Here is a 20,217-nt window from a genome sequence, read left to right as displayed (position 1 = left end):
TTGACACGTGTTATTAAGAAGTATGTTCTTAAATATATAAATTAATGGAATTTTATATAACTTTTTACTGTTGACTTCTAATTTAATCTGTGGTCCGGGAATGTAGTCAATATGATACTAATTCTTTAAAATTTTATTGAGCCTTACTTTCTAGTATATGGTCAATTTTTGGAAAATAGTTCATGGGTTCTTTAGCATAGGTCTTCTTTAATTGGTGTAGACTTTTATGTATTTTCTTTTTTTTTCAATTTTATTTTATTAAATTTATTGGGGTGACAATTGTTAGTAAAATTACATAGATTTCAGGTGTACAATTCTGTATTACATCATCTATAAATCCCATTGTGTGTTCATCACCCAGAGTCAGTTCTCCTTCTATCACCATATATTCGATCCCCCTTACCCTCATCTCCCACCCCCCACCCCCCCCCTTACCCTCTGGCAACCACTAAACTATTGTCTGTGTCTATGAGTTTCTGTTATGTATTTTCAAAAAAACAAGCGTGTATATTAAACTATTAAAATATTATAGTTATTTTACTATCTTTTAGTGCCTGTTTGACCAATTAGTATTCGAGAGAAGTAAGTTGAGATCTTCTACTGCAAAAGTAAAGTAGATTTTAAAATTTCTTCCTATAACACTATCAATTTTACTTCCTATATTTTGAGGTTAGATAATTAGATACACACAATTTAGTTTATATATATCTATATCTATATCTATATCTATATCTATATCTATATCTATATCTATATCTATATCTAAAAGATTTAGTTCCATATACATATGTATATATATATATATGGAACTAAATCTTTTAATATTATGTAGCTATCTCAGTAGCAGACCATGTTGAGGCTCTGTTTGTAACTCCTCAGAGTTTACCTTTACACTGAGGGCTGCTTTCTGTGAGTACCTGCAGCTCTGTTTGGGGAACATATTTGGACCACAGGCAGGGTAAGCTTAAGTACTGGGAGCTAAGGCCCCAGAAGTAGTCTTAAACCAATGATGGATGGGGATTTGGTGGTTAAATACCCACCCCTTCTTTGCCTCCCAGGTGGGATTATCCTAAAATCTGTTTGTCTCCTAGGAATCCCCATGGGATTGAGCTCCAGTTTCCCAGTGTGAATGGATTTGATAACAACACAAAGAAAGCCTTTATTGGCTTTAATCTCTTTCCTGATCCACTTCCTTACTACCCTATTGGTGTTTCCTAAAATAAATTATTTGCACTCAAACTCAAGGCACCTTGTTTATTTCCAATAATAAGGGAGGCCATCTATTTAATTGGCATCCTTTTAGAAGGCAAAGGGCATGCTAGTAATAATAATGCTGGAATAGCAGGAGTCAGCCAGAACTGTCTGAGGCAAACAGGATGTATGGTCAACCTACCAATTAGGCTTTTTGTCCTAAAGTTTATTTGTTTTATGTCAATAGTTGCCCCAGCTTCTTTTTGCTCATGATTTGCCTGGTATATCTTTTTCCATTGCTTTACTTTCAATTTTTCCAAATCCTTATTTTGGGTGTATTTCATTTAAATAAACTGTAGTTGGATTTTTAAAAATACAGCCCAGCAGATTGTACTTTAACTGATGAATGTAGGCCATTCATAATTTATTTATCATCTATAATTTAGCCTTGTTTCTAAGATCTTATTTTTGGCTTTCTATTGTCCCACTTTTTCTCTTTTTTTCTCTTTTCTTGGCTTATAAAGAAAAATGAGTTTGTGTTTGTTTATTTCCTTATTCTATTTTCCCCTTTATTGGTTTGGAACTTACACCAATTCTCTCATTCTGTTCTTTCAGAAGTTACCCTAATAATGTTCCCTTGAATACTTAATAAAATCTGATTACCATCTTAATCACTTTCCCCTCCCCAAAGAATTCAAGAACAATGGAGTAGTTTTATTCTGATACCCCTCCTTCCCAATTTACATGCTATTATTTTCCTGTGTTTTATTTGTGAGGATTTGTAAATCACAGATTCAGTATTATTATTATTGAGACAGGTTAGTTAGTATGTTGCTAGGTAGACAAAGGGGGTCCCTGGTGGAATAAACAAAAAGCAGCCATATCCCGAAACTCTAAGTTCTGGAATGTCTCCTTCACTCCAGGACAAAGATATGAGAAAGTACCCTGAGGTTAATAAATTATCTCAAATCCCTTTTGGCCGGACAAACGAGCAGATCTGATAGATAGGAATGGGTTATTTTGTTAATCCCTTCAGGATGGGCAAACAGGACAAATCTGATAGATGAATTCCATTCAAAGGCTGCAGCCCCCTTCCCCAGGTGAGGGAAGGTATAAAAGTGAGAACTTTTGCCTCAGTCACAGGGCACCCCCATTCGGTGCCCCCTCCTGCTCGGGAGCTCTGACCCTTTGCTTTCAATGAACTACCTTCTTTTTAAAACTCTTTGCCTCTTCTGGGTCCCTGTTTCCATTCTTCTACCTCACGAGACAGGATCCTGGCACTCACTCAAAAGCCCCCTACATTATTTGGGGACTCACAGAGACATACTCAAACCTTTCTTTTGGAATAATTTTCCCTCTTCCTAAAATATTTCTTTTAAAGTTGATGGTAAACTCTAGCATTTGTTCATATGATAATATCTTTATTTTGCCCTCAGATATGGAAGATTGTTTTTGCTAGGTACAGTATTCTAGGTTAACAGTTATTTTTACCTGTCATTTAAATGATATTATTTCACTTTCTAATGATTTTCATTATTGTTGTCTAAATGTATATGATCCATCTTTTTCTGATTACTTTTAAGATCTCTCTTTGTCTTTGGGATACTCTAATTTTACTACATTTATGTCGGTGTGGAAGTCTTTTAATATATACTGTGTGTTGACCTTCCTTTATCTGTATATTTATGTTTGTCACAAGTTCTATAAAAATTTCAGTCATTACTCTTAAAATATTGCCTCTCCTCCATCTCTCTATTCTCACCTTTGAGTTCTTCATGAAATATGTATTAGACCTTTTCATTCTGCATACCATAGCCTTTAATCCCTCTTTTTCATATTTTTCATCTTCTTGTCTGTCTGTGCCTTATTCTGAATAATTTCTTCAGATACATCTTCCGATTAAATAACTCTCTAAAGCTGTATGTAATATGCTGTTTAACTCTTTTATTTACATTTTTATTTCAATACATTATATTTTTATTTATAAATATTCTATTTTGTTCCTTTTCAAATTAGATCAATTTTGATAGTCTCTTGCTGCATGTTCATTTTTGTAATTTTGTCTTTTATTTCTTTAAGTATTTCATAATTATTTGAAATTGTATATCTGATAAATTCAATATCTGAAGGCCTTGGGAGTCTAAATCTAAATGATGCTTCTTAATCTGTTGACTTTCATTCATAGTGATTCCTTTCCTTCTATGTTTAATGACCTGTCGTTATCAACTCATCTTTGGTTGGTCTTAATCTCTGAAAAATTTAGGAGATGATTTTCTCTGGAGAGAATTTGCATTTTTATTTTAGAACCTTGGGATACTACCAACTGGGGAGCCCCTTCTAGGATACCAACTTAATCCAGGAGTCCAGGTTCAGCTCCTCCACCTTGCCACTGGTCCAAGTCTAGCCTTCCATCACATTATATAAATGTTTATATTTGTCATAATGTGGGGACAGAGTCCCAGAGAGCAGTTTCCAGGCTCTCAGCCTGGCGTGGGGAGGTGCTGGCTTGGGTAGTGAATGACCATCTACTGTGATTGGTTGGCCATTAGCTGTAACCGGTTGGCCAATTGGCTACTGATGTAACTGCGGGGCTGCATTGATTGGTTGGTTGGCAGGCAGAAAAATGGATGGCGGACTGCGGATTGTTTGGCTACTACTGCGTGTGTCTCGCCCGGCCGCCAGAGAGAATATAGTGGTATGACTCCCCTGTCTATGGCTCCTTAGGTGTTCTTTTTTGGCCTCACCATGTCCTGTGTTCTTATGTGGGGAGCGGGACCAGAGGCCCCACAGGCCGCCCAGCACGACACATGAGTTCTACAAATATCATATAGATATTTGTCCTTGGGTAATCCACATTTTATGAGTGCTAAGTAGTCTGGACTCACTTTACACTTCCAAGCTTTTATCCATGCTACTCCTTCTGCCTGGAATATGTGTCTTTTCTTTTTTTTTTCTTCACCTCATTAACTAGCCCTTCTAAAACTAAGTTCAGGCCTGTTCTCCTCCATGATACCTTTGCTGACAACCCCTAATCTGGGTTAGATGACGCTCCTAGAGCACCTTGTATCTTCCTCTGTCATTGCATTTTCCATGCTGTATTGTAATAATCTGCTTACTCATCTATCTTCCTCCATGAGACTTCTTCTGGGTAGGGTCATGGCATAGTTACACTGTTATCCCCATGTCTAGCACAGGGCTGGGTCCAAGGTAGATTAACAAATGTTTCTTTATATTTTTTATTATAATTTTTTTATTGGGGAATATTGGGGAATGGTGTGTTTTTCCAGGGCTCATCAGCTCCAAGTCATTGTCCTTCAATCTAGTTGTGGAGGGCACAGCTCAGCTCCAAGTCCAGTCACCATTCTCAATCTTAGTTGCAGGAGGCACAGCCCACCATCCCATGTGGGAACTGAACTGGCAAACTTGTTAAGAGCTTGTGCTATAACCCACTGAGCCATCTGGCCGCCCCAACAAATGTTTTTAAATAAATGAAAGAACACCTGAATGAATGAAAGGGTGAGTGATGATTTTGGAATGGGCAATTTGGGGTTTGCAAAGAGGGCAAAGGCTGATGAAGGAAGATGAGAAGAAAAGAGAAAAGGGAGGGCTGGCCCAGTGGCTCAGGCCATTGGAGCTCCATGCTCCTAACTCTGAAGGCTGCCGGTTCGATTCCCACATGGGCCAGTGGGCTCTCAACCACAAGGTTGCCAGTTCAATTCCTTGACTCCCACAAGGGATGGTGGGCAGCGCTCCCTGCAACTAGCAACGCCAACTGGACCTGGAGCTGAGCCGTGCCCTCCACAACTAAGATTGAAAGGACAACTTGACTTGGAAAAAAGTCCTGGAAGTACACACTGTTCCCCAATAAAGTCCTGTTCCCCTTCCCCAATAAAATCTTTAAAAAAAAAAAAGAGAGAGAGAAAAGGGAAATGACTGGTGTTTTAAAGCTTTTTGTTTTGTTTTCCTTGCTTAAGTGGAAGAAAGTTGTCATTTCATTTCAGCAAAAGTTTATTGAGCATCCAGTATGTGCGAGGCACTCTGCTAGATGCTAAATACAAAGATGAAGATAAAAACAAAACAGAAACAAAACCCACTTCCTTACTTACCCTCCCACCCTCCCTTTAAGGCAGATTTGGCTTGAGCCAGGAAGCCAGGCCCTCAGGGATTGAGCACCAGGGAATGGAGTATGGGCACGGTCTCATCTCACCCTCACTTTCACCCCTGCCTCTCAAGGTTGACCAGCATATATCTGTTCTCCAAGTCCTGCATCTCCCATGTGCCTGAGCAACTTAGGCACGTGCTTTATCTCATTCTGGATGAGGTACCTGGGACGGTTAGGGGAGCAGTTCTGGCTAATTAAGGGGAGCTGCAAAGGCACACCTGCACAAATGAGCCCCGAGAAGTGCACAGGGACAGGGAGCTGGGAGAGGCGTGCTGTTAGGTAAGAGTGGAAGTGACAACTAGAGATGTTGCTCTGGGGGCTGGGACCAAACTTCCTCTGGGGAATTGCTCTGTGGGACAGTAGAGAGTTAGAGCTGGAGTTTAAGAGGTTGTGGAGGGGTCAGGGGTGCAAGGACCCCTAGAGACATCAGGGAAGAGAGGTCAGAACACACACAGGGCCTCCTCTGTCAGCTTTTTAATTGTCCTCTCTCTTCACACAGTAGATTATTGTCTCTCCTACGAACTGTTCCAGACGTGGGGGCATGGGCCTGGGCCTGGCCTTGCTACACAGTGGCCCAACCTCTCCGTTTTCTGACATTTGTGCGATTAGGGAGTCGCTGCTCTCCTGTCTCTTGGGATCCGAGCACCTGGGAGCAGGGCAGTTTCCTGGAGGTGGGAGGCCAAGGGTTGGATCATGTCTCAGGGACATGCTGGGGAGCAATAAGCCTCCTCTTTCCCCACCAATTACCCGAAAAGTCAAACCTTATTCTCGCACAGCTGGAGGAAGACCAACAGCCTTTCCCAGGGATAATGATTGTTTCAAAGGCTTATTTTTTAAGGAAGGAAGCCAGGGAGAAGGCAGAGGTGTGAGGGGTTAAAATCAGTGCTTCACTTGATCTAGCTTTCTGGGCTAGGGGAGTGAGCGAGACTCCCCTTGTCTGCAGGCACAAAGACAGAAAGAACGCTCGGCATGCCACCGAGGGAGGCTTTGGGAGGAGGCTAAGCACTGGGGCTTGAATCTTGCGTCCTTGCTAGGGCCCAGGTCGGGGGGCAAAGGAATGTGCTTGAGCTCCTCCCTCACCAACGGGTAGGTACCCAGGTACCAGGTACCCAGAGAAGGGTGCCCCATGGCACTGCCTTCACAATGCTTTCAGGATGCTCAGAACAGCGCCCGCTATACCCGGGAACCGGCATCCGACATCCCCTTAGTTTAAGGACAGTTGTGCGTTTTGGCTAAGTGGCCTCTCTAAGCTGGTCTTGCCAAAAAAAAGTGCCCCAGGAACCAGTCGTTCGTTCGGAGGGAAGAGAGGTGGGTGGGAAGCAGCGGAGCTCCCTAGGAAGGGCAAGGAATAGTCACGGGGGTTAGGTTACTGATGTTAGCTTCCGTAAGACCCTTGGGGGACTGGGCCAGAAATTTAATAATCTATACGGTCCTAAGAGGGCACAACCCATACCCACCCAGAACACAGCCACTGAACGGAGAGCTAACGCGACCCGGTTTCACTCCCAGATCAACCTCCCGCGCTCCGCTGCGTCCCCCATCTGCACATGCTCATACTCGTCGGTAGGCGAGACTCGGGCGCCCCGTGCGCCCGGGCGGGGAACCTCCCCTCACCCCGTTTCGCGGCGACTCGGACCTCCCCACCTCCCCCACCGCACCGCGCGGGCGCCCCCGGGAAGGCCGGGTCCCGGGGCGGCTCAGGCGCTGATCCCCACTGGGCTGGCCTCGTCCTGCTCGCGGATCAGGCGCGCGCCCGCAGTCCTCAGTGTGCGCGAGCGGCCGGGCGAGCCGGGGGTTCGGGGCGGCGACGAGTGGGTCCGGCCAGGTGCAGGGGAGCGCGCGGGCGAGCGCGGGTAGCGGCGGGCAGAGCGCACCGGCAGCCCGGGTGAGCGGCCGGGAACTGCTGGCGATACGGAGTAGCCGGGCGGGCCCGGCTCCGTTGCGCTCCGGGGCTCCGGGGCGGGGTCCTCCTCGGCCTCCGGGGCGTCCTGCAAGGACACGCGCCAGGGTCAGCGGCCAGCGGCCCGGTCTCGGGGCGCGCCTGGTGTTCCACGGTTCTGGGAAGACCGCGGTGAAGGAGACAGTTCCCTCCACACTTCCACCTCCTGAAGGTGGCAGACATATAGGTCTGGTTTTTCTTGCAACACTCGACACTTAACATGGTTCCTGGCAGATAATAGGTGCTCAGTGAATGTTGAAATGCATTCACTTGACTGCTTTGTCCCCTTACTCTCCTCTTTCACCTGTCTTGGTGGGAAGCACCACAAGAACAGAGTTAGTTGTGGAATAGAGGGGAAATCACCAGGGTTGGTATCCAAAGACTTGGTTGGAAGCCTAAACCTGCCGTTTACTTCCTTGTTTGACGCGGGTTGATTCATTTCCCTCTTTTCACCTTCGTCAGCCTAGTTTTCCAACCTCTAAAGTGGGGCTGACACAAATATTTCTCAGGTTATTCTGGGTACTATAAAGGGTTATCAGTACCGTATGGCAACCTAGCACCAGGAGGTGGTCGGGGCTCATTGGTGCTTGTGAGGCACCCGGCCCAGAGCTGCTCACCTTGTCCTTCAGGAGATACAGTGCCATGGGATTCTTCCGCTCCTGCTCTCCACTTCGCGGGAGGGTGTCTGCTGCACAGGGCAAAGAATGGGTGGCTGGCCGAGGTTCAGAACCCATCCCACCAGCCAGCACCTACACTCTGCTCCCCAAGTGGCCAGTCAAGGCCCCGCCACAACCTCAACCAAAGGACTGCAACACCTGGGGTCCTACCTTGGCCGCACTTCTCCCTGCTCTGCAGTCTTCGTGCAGTTGGTGGAGGAAGGGGCCCTGCAGAGCCGGCTTCCTTGTTGCCCAGTTCTGCCTTTTCCCAGCAGCCCACTGATCTGAGTGACGATGGGGTGGGTGAGTGGGCAGCTGGGAGCTCACCTTCTGGTTTCAGGCTGTCATCATTTTGATCCATATATTCTAGGGAGTTTTGCTTTTCCAGCTTCCTCTTCTTCCTGCAAATCAACCCAGGGCCCAGTGAATAGAGCTACTACTGAGTGTGAGCAGGAGGTGGTTGGGGGTGGGGATACAGGAGGGATTTGATGGCTGTAAGAGAGAACTTGTTACTGAAGGATGGGCTGGAATGAGTCACAAGTCATCCCTGAGTCTGTCGCTAATATTGTGGGCAAGTCATTTAACCAGTCTGAGTCCCAGTGTCCTTATCTGTAAACTGCAGGTACTCATGCTTAAAAGGTAGCACACTAACCACAACCACAGTGCCTGGCCCATGAATGGTGCCCTGCAAGTGAACCCGTTATTAACAGTGCAGCGTCGTCAGGGGTTGTGAGTACTGGCGGTGGTTCCACACACAGTGGTGAGATGGATCTCCTGGGAAGAGGTGTAGGGCCCTGGGAGGAAAGGCATTTAAAGAGGCTAAGAAAAGAGAGTTTGGGGTTGGGATGGATTGAAGGATTAGGATGCCTAGGGTGTGGAACTTGGGGAGTTACCCAGACTTTTTGGAGGGTTTCCAGCAGGCACAGACTGTCACCAAGGTCACAAGAAGGAAGATGCCTCCTGTGGACAAGATGATGTAGAGGGAGCTTCTTCCTAGGGAGAGAGAGAGGCAGAGAAGCATGAGAGACTTCAGCGCAGGCACAAGTGTGGTGAGGAGAGCTTCCTATAGTGGATGGGAGAGAAAAGGAGCCCCGGGCAGTATGGCTGGCCCACGGCAGAGCATGCCCAGAGCCCACATCCCACATGTTGCTGTCTTCTGCAGAGAGCTGGCTCAGCTCTGCCTCTCTCTTCCTCTGTCTGAGATGTCCATAGTCACTCATGGGCACCTGCCTGTCAGGGTTTTGAGTCCTAAGGGAGGGCAGCAGGGACACTCACTGTACACGGTGATCTTAATGGGCAGGCTGCGACCCTGGCTGATGGGGTTCTCCACCACACAGCTGTACAGGTCATCGTCCTCCATGAGCACACGGGTGATGGTGAGAACCTTTTGGTCGGGAGACAGGAGCATTCGCGAGTCATTGAGGAGGGGCTTGCCATCCTTCAGCCAGGTGTAGCTGGGCTTGGTGCCATTTTCATGCGAGCAGTTCAGGGTGAAGGCCTCGCTGAGCTCCAGTACAGTGGTCGAAGCCACTAACACCTGCGGCCTTGAAATGGGCACTGAGCCCAGGGATGGATGGGGAGCCTGTGAGCCATGGGCCAACAAGCTTCTCCCTCCCCCTGCTTTCCAACACAGTCCAACTCAATTCATGGTTTGAGAAGCCCTTGAAAGGAGCTCATCAGTCCAATCCTTCACCATCATCCATCCATCCATCCATTCATTTATTCTTTTATTCATTCATTTATTTACCAGCTATTTATCGAGCACCTACTAAACACAGGGCGTACAATTCTGAACAAGACAACCATAGTCCCTGCCCTCATGGACCTTCCCTTTCCTTCTTCCCAATCCCCTTCTAAGATGTCTTAAACTGAGCCAGCCTGGAAAAACTAAGCCTAAGTGCAACTGTTCAAATATCAGCTCTGTCACTTACTAGCTGTGTGACTTATTTAACCTCTTTGTGCCTCGGTTTCCTCTTCTACAAAATGAGGATAATGATAATAACATCCCTAGATTATTATAAGCACTAAACGAGTCAATATATGCAAAGCACTTAAAATAGTTTCTGGCGTATAGTAAGTACTCTACACGTGTTAACTGTAGCTGATCTGGCAACTTCTAATGTCCAGTTGGCTCATTCCCAGCTCCCAAGTGGCTTTTGTGTTGGTTTCCCCAGGGTCTAGCCCCAGTCCCAGTCCCGGCCCCGCCTCCTCCCTTGCCATAGAGCTTTACCATCTACAGTGAGGTTGATGGTCTTCTCCCCAGTGAAGGTGTCATCGGTGATGGAGATCTCGACCTCATAAGTGCCTTCATCAGCCAGCTGCAGGTCGCTGAGAAGCAGGGAGCCATTTTCGAAGAGGCGTATGCGGTCCCGATAGTCAGGCCTCAGGGTGCCAATGACCTCTGTGCCAATGGACTGTACCACAGTCACTGGCTTGTCCCGCTTCAGCTGCCACTTCACCACAGGCTTGTCGCTGCTGGTGCTGCTGTACTGCACGGAAAGCAGTGCTGCCTTCCCCACCGTGCCACGGAGCAGGCGCACCGGGCTGGTAATGTTCACTCCCTGCAGGGGTTCTGTGAATAGAGGCCCGTGGGGAGCAGGCAGCCTCAGGCCCTTCGCTCCTTATCGCATTCCCACCCTGAAGTCCTCCGATCTCTTCATGCCTCTCCCTTCTGGGCCCTTCACACCCAGTCAGTCCTTCCTTCTTACCCTCTGGTGCCCTCGCCTCTCCCACTGTAACTCTGGGCCCCTCTGCTCCTCCATCGTCCCTCACACCCATCCCATTGCCTTCAATTCTTCTCTCGGGCAGTTTTCCTCGTTGCCTTCCTCTTGAGGAAGATTCCAGCTCACCCACACCCTGTGTGCTCTGTTCACAGAAATCTTTACTGAGCCCTTCCCATGTGCCAGGCACCGTTCTTTGTCCTTGGGATATATCGATGAGAGAAGCAGAAAAACATCCGTATCTTCTGTAACTTACGTCGTTAGACCTTAGGGTGAATTTGTCAGATTTTCTTCTTGATTGGGAATGGGAAAGTGCGATGGGGTGGGCTGGTGGAGAAAACATGGGGGCATAGATTCACAAAGAAAGGAGTGTAGCCCAAGACAGTGTCAATAAAGGGGACGTTTAGGCCTGAAGACAACTGGGCCACCCTCCAGTCAGACCAAGAGCCTCTCCTCTCCTCGCCCCAGCTGCACTTAGCTTCTTCCTAGGCCTGCCCAGTGCACAACAGCCCTGCAACTGGGGTAGATGGTTTTGGAAATTCACCCAAACCTCAACCCAATTTACATCCCCTATAGAGGAGGGATTTGGGGTGGGTAGAACCAAGAGTTTGGGATCAGAAGGGCTTGTAAGCTTGGGCTCCACCACTTACTGGCTGTGTGGATTTGAGCAAGTCGTCTTTCTAGGCCTCACTTTTCTCATTTAGAAAGTGAGGATGATAACAATGATAAGAGCAATGGCCGTATCAAGTCACGGTGGAAAAATCACAATATGCGTGTCAGTTATTGTGCAGCGGAGAGAACACAAGATTGAGCATCAGAGATTTGGGTCCCACTGTTGACTTAGGACCTCGGAGAAATCACTTATCGGCCCAGGGCTCAGATTTCCCACAGATATAGTGACTGGTAATCTAGAGGGCCTCATCGGCTTGTTCCCACCCTATGATTCTGGGGTATTTCCCTCTTGTCCAATGGCTGCCCCATCCAGAGACACAGCTCACATTTCAGGGATCTCTTAGGAACTTTGGGGCCTGAACAGATACTGTTTGTTGGTGTCACGTGGCCTTGTAGAGCAGTATAACCACATGAAGGAGGGGTCACCTGGAGAGGATATCAGTTGGGAACAGGGCTGAATTTAGCTGAAGAGACACATACATGGTCAGGTTCTCAGTCCCTCTGCGCCCCCAGCCGCTTCCTTTGACTGCCATTGCTCTGAAGTGCCCTCTTTCTTTCTCATCCCTATTTCCCACTCTGCTACTGCTGCAGTTTAGATGAGAGCAAGCTGAGCTGTAGCTTTCCATTTCATATGTCTCTTCTTGTGTCTAGAAGACTCAGACCAAACCAAGAGGCAATTAAACTAAAAAGTTAGTTGTGGAGATCAGAGCAAATTTAAGTTAATAAACATATTCAATCTACGTTTAGAACAAGTGCTTTGTTAAATAGTGAGCTCATCATTTTGGGAAGTAGTCAGGGAAAGACCAATTGACTATTCTTTCATCTCTATGTGCCTCAGTTTCCTCCCCTGTATAATGAGATGATGGGACCAGATGTTGTCTAGGGGCCTCCTCAACTCTGATATTAATTATCTGCTGGGTATACTAGAATCATAAATATAGAAGAGACTACTGTAATGATTAAAGCTGCCATATATATGAATATTATATGCTTGTAATTGAGAGGTGTCTTAATTTGGGGGAGGTAGAATGGACAAAATCAATTATTTAAATTTTTTTATTAAACTTTTTTTGTTCTTACAAACCTTATCTAAAAATGAAAAGAGATGAAATCTAGTTCCAGTTCATCGGACTTGGTAGGAGAAGTGTGGGTACCAGAGTCCTGTCCTCCCCAATAATGTGGGATGCCAGTAGCAATCCCTACGTTTTCGTGACTCAGACTGAAATCCATTTGACAACATGATCCTTAAGATTTCTTCCAGCTCTAGTTTCTCTGATTATTTAAATGGGATTTCCTGCCAAGCAACTGCTAGGTCCCATACTTGACTTGATTTAGAAAAGCTAGCTTTCAAATTTCCCTGAATTGGCAAATAGACTTTGGTTTGTGTGACTTGAGGTGGCCCTAAAAAAAATCACTGTGCTTCATAAGGCCATGATGGTGATGATCAGATAGTTGGGGAATATCTACCCCCCCCTTCCTCAGGACCCAGTCTGAAGCAGTGGGGTATGCATATCAGGGTTATATATACAGAGCCATCCTGGAGCTTAGGAATCCCAAGCACCAGAGTTTGAGGTTCTCATTTCCTCCTTCCAGGAAGGTGGACATGACAGTCCCATCCCCAAGGAAAAGTGGAAGGGATTCCCCCTCCACCTTGTATCTTCTCTGGCTCTCCCTTCAGCTTTCCTGCGTCTACCCTCTCCTACCTTATACAAGGTCCTAGTGGTCCTTTTGTGATGTCTTTCCCCACTCAAGTCTGCTCTTTCTACCAATTTAAACTTGATTCTTCTGGATACAAATGCTGGAGAAGCTACAGCATATGGCTTGTCCTAAGCCTCACCTTCCTCTAGGTGGGTGCTTTCCTCCTGCCCGTGACGTACAGGGATGTATGTATGTGTGTTCAGAAGTGAATGGAGCAGTCTTTCTCAGGAGCCGACAAAGAGAGCATTTTGCTGACCAAACACTGTTTCCCAAAACTTTTGCCAAAATTGCAGTCTGTATTAAGTTCAGGGTTCCATGGCTTTCAAGGGACACAGAGAGCTGGGACAGTTGCCAAAGCAGGACACAGAAATGAGGAAATGGCTAACAATTGTGATGTACAGTGGAAATAAAAGGGACTAGGACTATTCAACCTTGAGAAGCGATTAACTTAATTATTGTTCTCGAGTCTCTGAGGCATCATTATGTAGAAAGTCTCTGTTCCCACCAAAGGCTGAATGAACGGAAATTGACATTGCAGCAAGATGTACCTATCAACTTAAGCATGCGATACTGGGTCAGGTACGTGGCCTTCGTCAAACAGGATTTTGATATGCTGCGACACCAAGCAATGTCAAGCTTTAAAGTATAAAAATGTACCTGGCAATAGCCTTGGGTTCCTTTAATAGCATCTTCCTTTAAAGAAACCACCATCTACTCATTTATGGCTCCTTTTTGCTTGGCAAAGGTTTCCATTTACCAATATTTGCCTTAAATTTACCTTTTAAAAGTGTCAGTGAGATGGTGTCAAACATGGATTCTAAGATTTGGTCTATATACGCCTAGTCCATACTCTCTAACAATATAGACTTACAGTGATTTCCCTTTTTTATGTAAAGGATTTTTTTGTTTGTTTGTTTGGGTGTGTCTCCACAAGGAGGTCCTTCCATCCTTTTGGCCATCAGATATACCCTTCTCTGGGCTTTCTCCAACTCTTTAATTTCTTTTTTGATCAGAATTGTATACACTAATCCAAGGGCAGCACACAGCATGGTTTTCTAAAAGAAAAAAAATTGCTTCCTGCTTTTGTTTTTTAAATATCCTTTGTAAATAGTGATGCTCAGAGGAAACACCCCCCTCCTGGGTCCTATAGGGGCATCACTGAGTGTCAACATGTCAGGGGTATTGTGTTGTATTTTTATATTGTTATCCTGTTGAGACCTCCAAGGGCCTACAAGAGTGTGAAATCATTTAATTGCCCATCACTCAGGAATGTAGGAGAAAATCAGGGAACAGAAATTGTGAAGAAGGCCCTTGGGATCCAGGATGAAAGGGGTCTTGGTAGCTTTTTATTTACACCCTAAAGAGTGCAGCTGTTCAGTAATCTATGCCTAGCTAACGGTATTAAGATAGCACACAGAGATTACCATGTTTTGGATTGAAACAATCGTTGTTGTTAAGCTGTCGATTCTCCCAAACTTGCTTATAAATTTAATTCAATACCAATCAAAATTCCAGGAGGTTTTTACTTTGTGATATTGGCACAAGGATAGACAAGTAGGTCAAGGAAACAGAATAGAGAGTCCTAAAACATATATACGATCATTCAACTTGTGACAAAGGTGGCACTGCCATGTAGTGGGGAAAGGATTTTTTTCCCAATAAATAGTGCTGGACTATATAGAGAGAAAAATGAATCTTAACCCTTACTTCACACCTTACACAAATATTGGTTCTAGATGGATTGTAGATCTAAATGTGAAAGGTAACACAATAATGTTTTAAAAAGAAAACATAGGAGAATATCTCCACAACTTGAGGGCAGACACAGATTTCTTATCTCCACAACTTGAGGGCAGACACAGATTTCTTAGGACACAACAGTGTGGCACCCATAAAAGAAGAAAATTGTACATTGCACACAATAAAATTAAGAGCTTCTTTTCATCAAAAGACATCATTAAGAGAGTGAAAAGATAAGCCATAGAGTGGGAGATAATTGTAATACATACTTATATATCCTATAAATGACTCGTATCCAAAAAAATATTTTTTAAACTGCTACAAATCAATATTTAAAAAAATCCAGAAAACTCATTAGAAAATGCACAAAGGACTTGGAACAGGTACTTCACAAAAAGGTTATCTAAATGGCTCATAAAGATATGAAAAAGATACAACTTCATTAATAACCATGAAAATGCAATTTTAAACCATAATTTGATACCACCTCATACTCGCTGGGATGGCTAAACTGAAAAAGAGATAATTGTTGGTGAAGAACTCTCATATGCTACTGATTGGAATATAGATTGATATAAGCACTTTTGAAAACTGTTTGGCCTTATCTACTAACGTGTAACACACATATAACTCAGCAATTCTACTCCTAGGTATATTCCCCTAAAGAAATGTGTATATCTCTTCACCCTAAGACACATACTGGAACGCTTTCACAACTCTATTCATAAAGCCCCAAACTGGAAACAACCAAACTGTCTATCAAAGTTGAATAGATAAAAAAATTGTGATATATTTATACAATGGAATACTGAGACAGCACTGAGACCAAACAAATTACAATTTCAACAACATGACTGAATTTTGCAAATTTGGTTTTCAGCGAAAGAAGCCAGACACAAAAGAATGCATACACATGATGCCACTTATATAAAGTTCAGACATAAAAAATTAATCTGTATTAGAAGTTAGGATAACACTGGGCAGGGCAATCAATTGTAACAAAGATAGGGGTGCTTCTGAAGTGCTGAAGTGTTCTATTCCTTGATCTTCGGGGCTTTTTCATTGTTTAAAGTTTCATTAAACTGTATCCTTATGCTAGATGCATTTTTCTGTATGTAACTTTTAATTGCAATAGAGGAAAAAAATGACAGCACTACAATGTGGAGGTGATCTTAGGACTAAAAGATGGAACCCAGGCAAGGGGCTTTTTCCTATTGGGTCCCTAGAGGATGGAATAGTTTTTAGTATTTAGTATAATCTAAAATCTTGCATATTAGATTGTTTAGATTTATAGCATGTCTGTAAAATAGTGTCCTAGCATCTAGAAAAGCCTTATTTGAATGTTCCATGAATTGGGCTGTAATAAATTTAGAAAAGCCTCATTAGTCCATATTAAGGATAGAGCATTAAAGATTGTTACTTGCCTGAGGCTAGCTTTTGATACATTTATTAGGTTACCTTCTCCCACATGATAGACCCTTTGTCACCTTTTGTTTTTGCCTAGTCACACTAACAGTGTCTTTCTATAATTTTTTCCTTACCATTTGATGACCTGAGGGACTTTAGGGACATCTCTGATTTGAATATTTTGTGTGTACTTTCTGTTTCCAATTCGCTGTCTCCATACCTGCAGCTCTCATTATTTTCTCAATTCATTATAATTTCCACCGAGGCTGCTCTCACTAAGGCTAATTAGTAACCTTTCAATTGTCATATCTAACAGACTCTTTTAGGTTCTTATTATACTGGACCTCTTTGATGTAGTTGATGTTGATTCTTCAGAAAACTCCCAACTCTCTTGACTTTCTGGACACCACAGTCTTCTAATTCTACCTCTGTCTCTGTGACTGTTCTGTTTCAGTTTCCTTAATGGGATTTTTTCTTCTGCCTTTCTCTACAAATCTTAGGGTTACTCAGTGTTCCCTGTTCAGCCCATTTTCTCCTTTTAGGTGCTATTATCCATGCTCATCACTTTAAATCTCACCCATGGGAAGACAGCTTCAAAATACCTCTCTTCAGCTCTGATCTCCCTGCCCCCCAGCTTCAGGCTATTCAACATTTTCCTACAAATGTCTCATCGGCATTTCAACCTCAACGTGGACAATATTAACTACCATATCCCCAGCCCTATACCATTTTTTGTTTAAGGTTTCATACAGAAGCCCTACCTCCCTCTCTGGTCCCTCACACTCTTATCAATCACTAGGTCCTGATATTCCCTCCAAAATATTATGTCAACATGCTTCATTCCCTTTATCTTTATTCTAATTCCAGCCCATGTTCTTTTTCTCCTGAACTATTGCAATAGCCTGTTATGGGTTGAATCGTGTCCCCTAAAGTGCATATGTTGAAATTCTAACTCCCAGTACCTGAGAATGTGACTTTATTTGGCAATGGGGTCATTGCAAAAGTAATAAGCTAAAGTAGGGTCATACTGGAGTAGGGTGGGCTAATCCCATATGACTGGGATCCTTATAAATGGGAAATTTGGGCAGATGTACAAGCACAGGGAGACCCTCATGTAAAAATTGATGTTATGCTGCCACAAGTCAAGGAAGTACTAGAAGCCAGCAGAGAGGCCTGGAAGAGTTCCTTCCCTAGTGCCATCAGAGGGAGTATGGCCTTACCAACACCTTGATCTCAAGCTGTTAGCTTCCAGAACTGTGAGACAATAAATTTCTCTTGTTTAAGCCACCCACTTTGTGATTCTTTGTTACATCAGCCCTAGGAAATGAATACAGGATTCCTTTTCTATCTTGTTTGCCTCCAGTTTCCCCTTCAATGCCTCTCTGCAGAGTGAGCTATACAAAATGCAAGCCCGGCCCTGCCAGTCCCTCGATTAAAACCATTTAATACCCTCCCTACCCCATTGTTTACAGACTATATTCCAGTTTCCTTCGTGTGGTTTACAAGGCTCCTGCCTAACTCAGTTCACACTTTCCTTTCAGTGATGGTGAATGGCTGGGCTGCTCCCAAACACAGGATACCATTCAAGCTGTTGACCTTTGCCTGTTTTCTCAGCTATAATGCCCACTCCCACACCTACCTATTTTCTCATCCTTTAAAATTTAGTGCAGACATTTCCAGGAAACCTCCCCTGGTATTCTCCCACCTCTGCACCACCAGCACCAGCTTCCTGATGGGGTAGGTGACCTCTTTCTCATCCTGGGTATCCTTTGCATATGTGACTCATAGTAGCTTCCGCGTTTTATTAAAATGATCTCTGCATCTGTTTGCCCAACTAAATCGTGAATTCTTAGGCTCTCTGGATCTCTCTCTCTCTCTCTCCACAAACAAATATACTTAAAATAAGATCAATTCTCCAAAGAGTTGATAGGAATTGGTATAGGAGGCAGGCGTCTATGGCGTGGGGTGAGTTACAGGTAGGTTGGTGTTACTATCCAAAAGCAGGAGGCCCATTATCTCCAAAGCTTCTTAAATCTTTTGCGGTTTTACAGTCAGAGAAGGCAGGGTGGGGGACTGAGGGAGCATGAAACCAAGATTTCCCCACCCCTCCAAGCCCCGCCATAATCCTTGGAAAGAATGCTGAACTGGGCCACGCCAACAAAACATCCCATAAGAAATGGCTCATTGCCCTTCATCTAAAGTCCTGAATGCCGTGGGAGCTCCAAAGTCATGCAGCCTTTTGGGGGAGGGGGCAGGGGCTGGGCAGCAGACAACAGAATGAAGAAATACATTCAACACTAATGCCTGAATTCACTGTGATGCTTCCCACGGCAGCTGAGCTCTCTCCCCTCCTCCAGTCCCAAAAGCATTCTGGCCCTCCACTCTCCCCTCCCTTTGAAAGCCCTGGTCCCTTCTCCAGACCCTTTCTGACCCTTCTGGTCTCCTACCTGTCTGGATCAGAAGAAGATAGACAAAAGGAATGAGGCGCAGGACACTGAAGGCTCTGGAGAGGGCTCCCTTTTCTCTCTTCATTTTGGGTGGTGTTCTCCAGCTCTGGTGCAGACAATTAGCATGATTTCTCCACTCTGGGCACGTCTCTTTGTACCACTCGGAGTTTCTCTGCTCGAGCACAACCCTGCCAAGTTCCCTCTGAATACACAGAGCTCTGTGTGTTGTGGGACTTGTTCTTTCCTCGCTTTTAGACCTGTCATTTTCTAGTTTCAAAGCCCTACATCCCCAGTTCAGAAGGGGGTATCTGCTTAGGAGATAATCTCCAGTGGGGGTGGCAACCTGAATGGTCCCAGTGGCCCAGAAGCTTTCCCCTGTCTGCACTGAACCCCACTACTAAGGGACGATGAGGACTTGGGCTTAATGGGGACTGGGCTGGAACGCACTAAATTGGACCTTGTATTCCAACCTATCTTGTCTCCACTTCACGTTCCTTGTTCCTGCGAAAGAGGGTATGTGCCAGGGACAGACCTCCAATAAGCTCTGAAGAGGGAGGGAGAGGAGCTTTTAAAAGGTTGGGGAATGGGAGACTCCAGAGAACTGCTGAAGAAATGGAAAACCCCTGTTCCATCCCAAAGGAAGAAGATTGGAACATAGTCTGAATTCTATCATTTTCATACCTGCCTGGTCCTACTTGGGGATCTCTTTCCTATCATAGAATCACATAGATTCTAGGGACCTCTTTCCAGAAACCACTCTGTTCATTCCCCTGCCTCAAGCCAATTTCCTAGAACATGCCAGAGCAAGGATGAAGGTGGCATCCTAACAGATGGCATCCTGGGCTCTGTCACTAACTTCTCAGCCTGGTCACCTCCTCTTGTCTCTAGACTATGATGAGGAGAATCACCCTAGCTCTGCTCTGCCCCCTCATTACTATGTCCACTCCTTCTCAGTGAAATGTGTACTTACTAACTGCGTGATCTCAGGATGGGCTCACACCTAGTTAGCCTTCAATTTCACATCTGTGAAATGGGGAAACAGTCGTCTCCTTGTAGGGATTTTTGGGAGGATTGAAGATTTGGTACAGTAGAGTGCCTCGGAAATTCTTTGTTACAAAGATAACATTTTAAACTTAAAAAAACAACACACACACAAAAAACAAAACAAAAAAACCAACCCTGCCTTTCTTTTTCATTCTAGCAGAAATCTTTATATTGTGGTGAGATTAAAGTTTACAACTCCTTTCTTGGTTGTACCTAACCCTGGTCTTAGTTTTGTAAATGGAGTAATTACCACTGAAATATTTTTTTTTACATCTTGAAGAAAGCCAGAGTAGCAGGTTTCTAGAACTAAAGACCCACTGCATAGGCCAGTGAGCAGAAGGATGGAAAGAAGATTTGGGAAGCATGGGTTTTGAACTTCATGGAGGAACTCCAAAAAAGATTCTGAATTATATAAATGAGATTGTTTTTTCCTTTTGCATTTCTGTGTCTATGACTTTCTCTAGACTGCTCAAGTCACCTGTGTGTGTTTGGAAAAGTTAATGTTGTTTCAGCACGTATACAATGAAAAACAGAAAGTCAA

At 44.5% G+C, this 20,217-nt stretch overlaps 2 protein-coding genes across 7 annotated transcripts; one reads left to right on the top strand and one right to left on the bottom strand.

Annotated features, from left to right (window-relative positions):
• Nucleotides 1-5,181: 5,181 nt before the first annotated feature.
• On the bottom strand, nucleotides 5,182-19,072 carry HEPACAM (hepatic and glial cell adhesion molecule). 6 transcript variants are annotated; one of them, XM_019710440.2, is made up of 7 exons: nucleotides 18,633-19,071; nucleotides 10,179-10,520; nucleotides 9,224-9,505; nucleotides 8,842-8,941; nucleotides 8,276-8,349; nucleotides 7,910-7,980; nucleotides 5,182-7,341 (listed from the first exon to the last, which is right to left on the bottom strand). In XM_019710440.2, the coding sequence occupies exons 1-7, from the start codon at nucleotides 18,715-18,717 to the stop codon at nucleotides 7,051-7,053; spliced, it is 1,245 nt and encodes a 414-aa protein (XP_019565999.1). In that variant the 5' UTR covers nucleotides 18,718-19,071; the 3' UTR covers nucleotides 5,182-7,050. The 6 variants fall into 6 exon arrangements, with proteins under 6 accessions (XP_019565999.1, XP_019566000.1, XP_019565997.2 ...); XM_019710441.2 differs by having other exon boundaries at nucleotides 7,910-7,977; XM_019710438.2 differs by having other exon boundaries at nucleotides 8,120-8,349; nucleotides 18,633-19,070.
• Nucleotides 5,658-5,947, top strand: HEPN1 (hepatocellular carcinoma, down-regulated 1). Its single transcript, XM_074321799.1, is given in 2 exon segments — nucleotides 5,658-5,753; nucleotides 5,756-5,947. Coding segments are annotated over 2 exon segments (288 nt in total).
• Nucleotides 19,073-20,217: the final 1,145 nt, after the last annotated feature.

This window comes from Rhinolophus sinicus, linkage group LG16 (genome assembly GCF_036562045.2).
Source record: "Rhinolophus sinicus isolate RSC01 linkage group LG16, ASM3656204v1, whole genome shotgun sequence".
Classification (NCBI taxonomy): Eukaryota; Metazoa; Chordata; class Mammalia; order Chiroptera; family Rhinolophidae; genus Rhinolophus; species Rhinolophus sinicus.
This window is presented reverse-complemented; position numbering and strand designations above follow the sequence as displayed.

Bases quoted from the DNA above. Each gene is read 5' to 3' on its own strand.
- HEPACAM (XM_019710438.2), bottom strand. From the start codon at position 18,717: ATGAAGAGAGAAAAGGGAGCCCTCTCCAGAGCCTTCAGTGTCCTGCGC. The intron at 10,521-18,632 runs GTAGGAGACCAG...CTCTATTCACAG, and splicing joins TCTTCTTCTGATCCAGACAG to AACCCCTGCAGGGAGTGAAC. The intron at 8,942-9,223 runs GTGAGTGTCCCT...CTCTCTCCCTAG, and splicing joins CATTAAGATCACCGTGTACA to GAAGAAGCTCCCTCTACATC.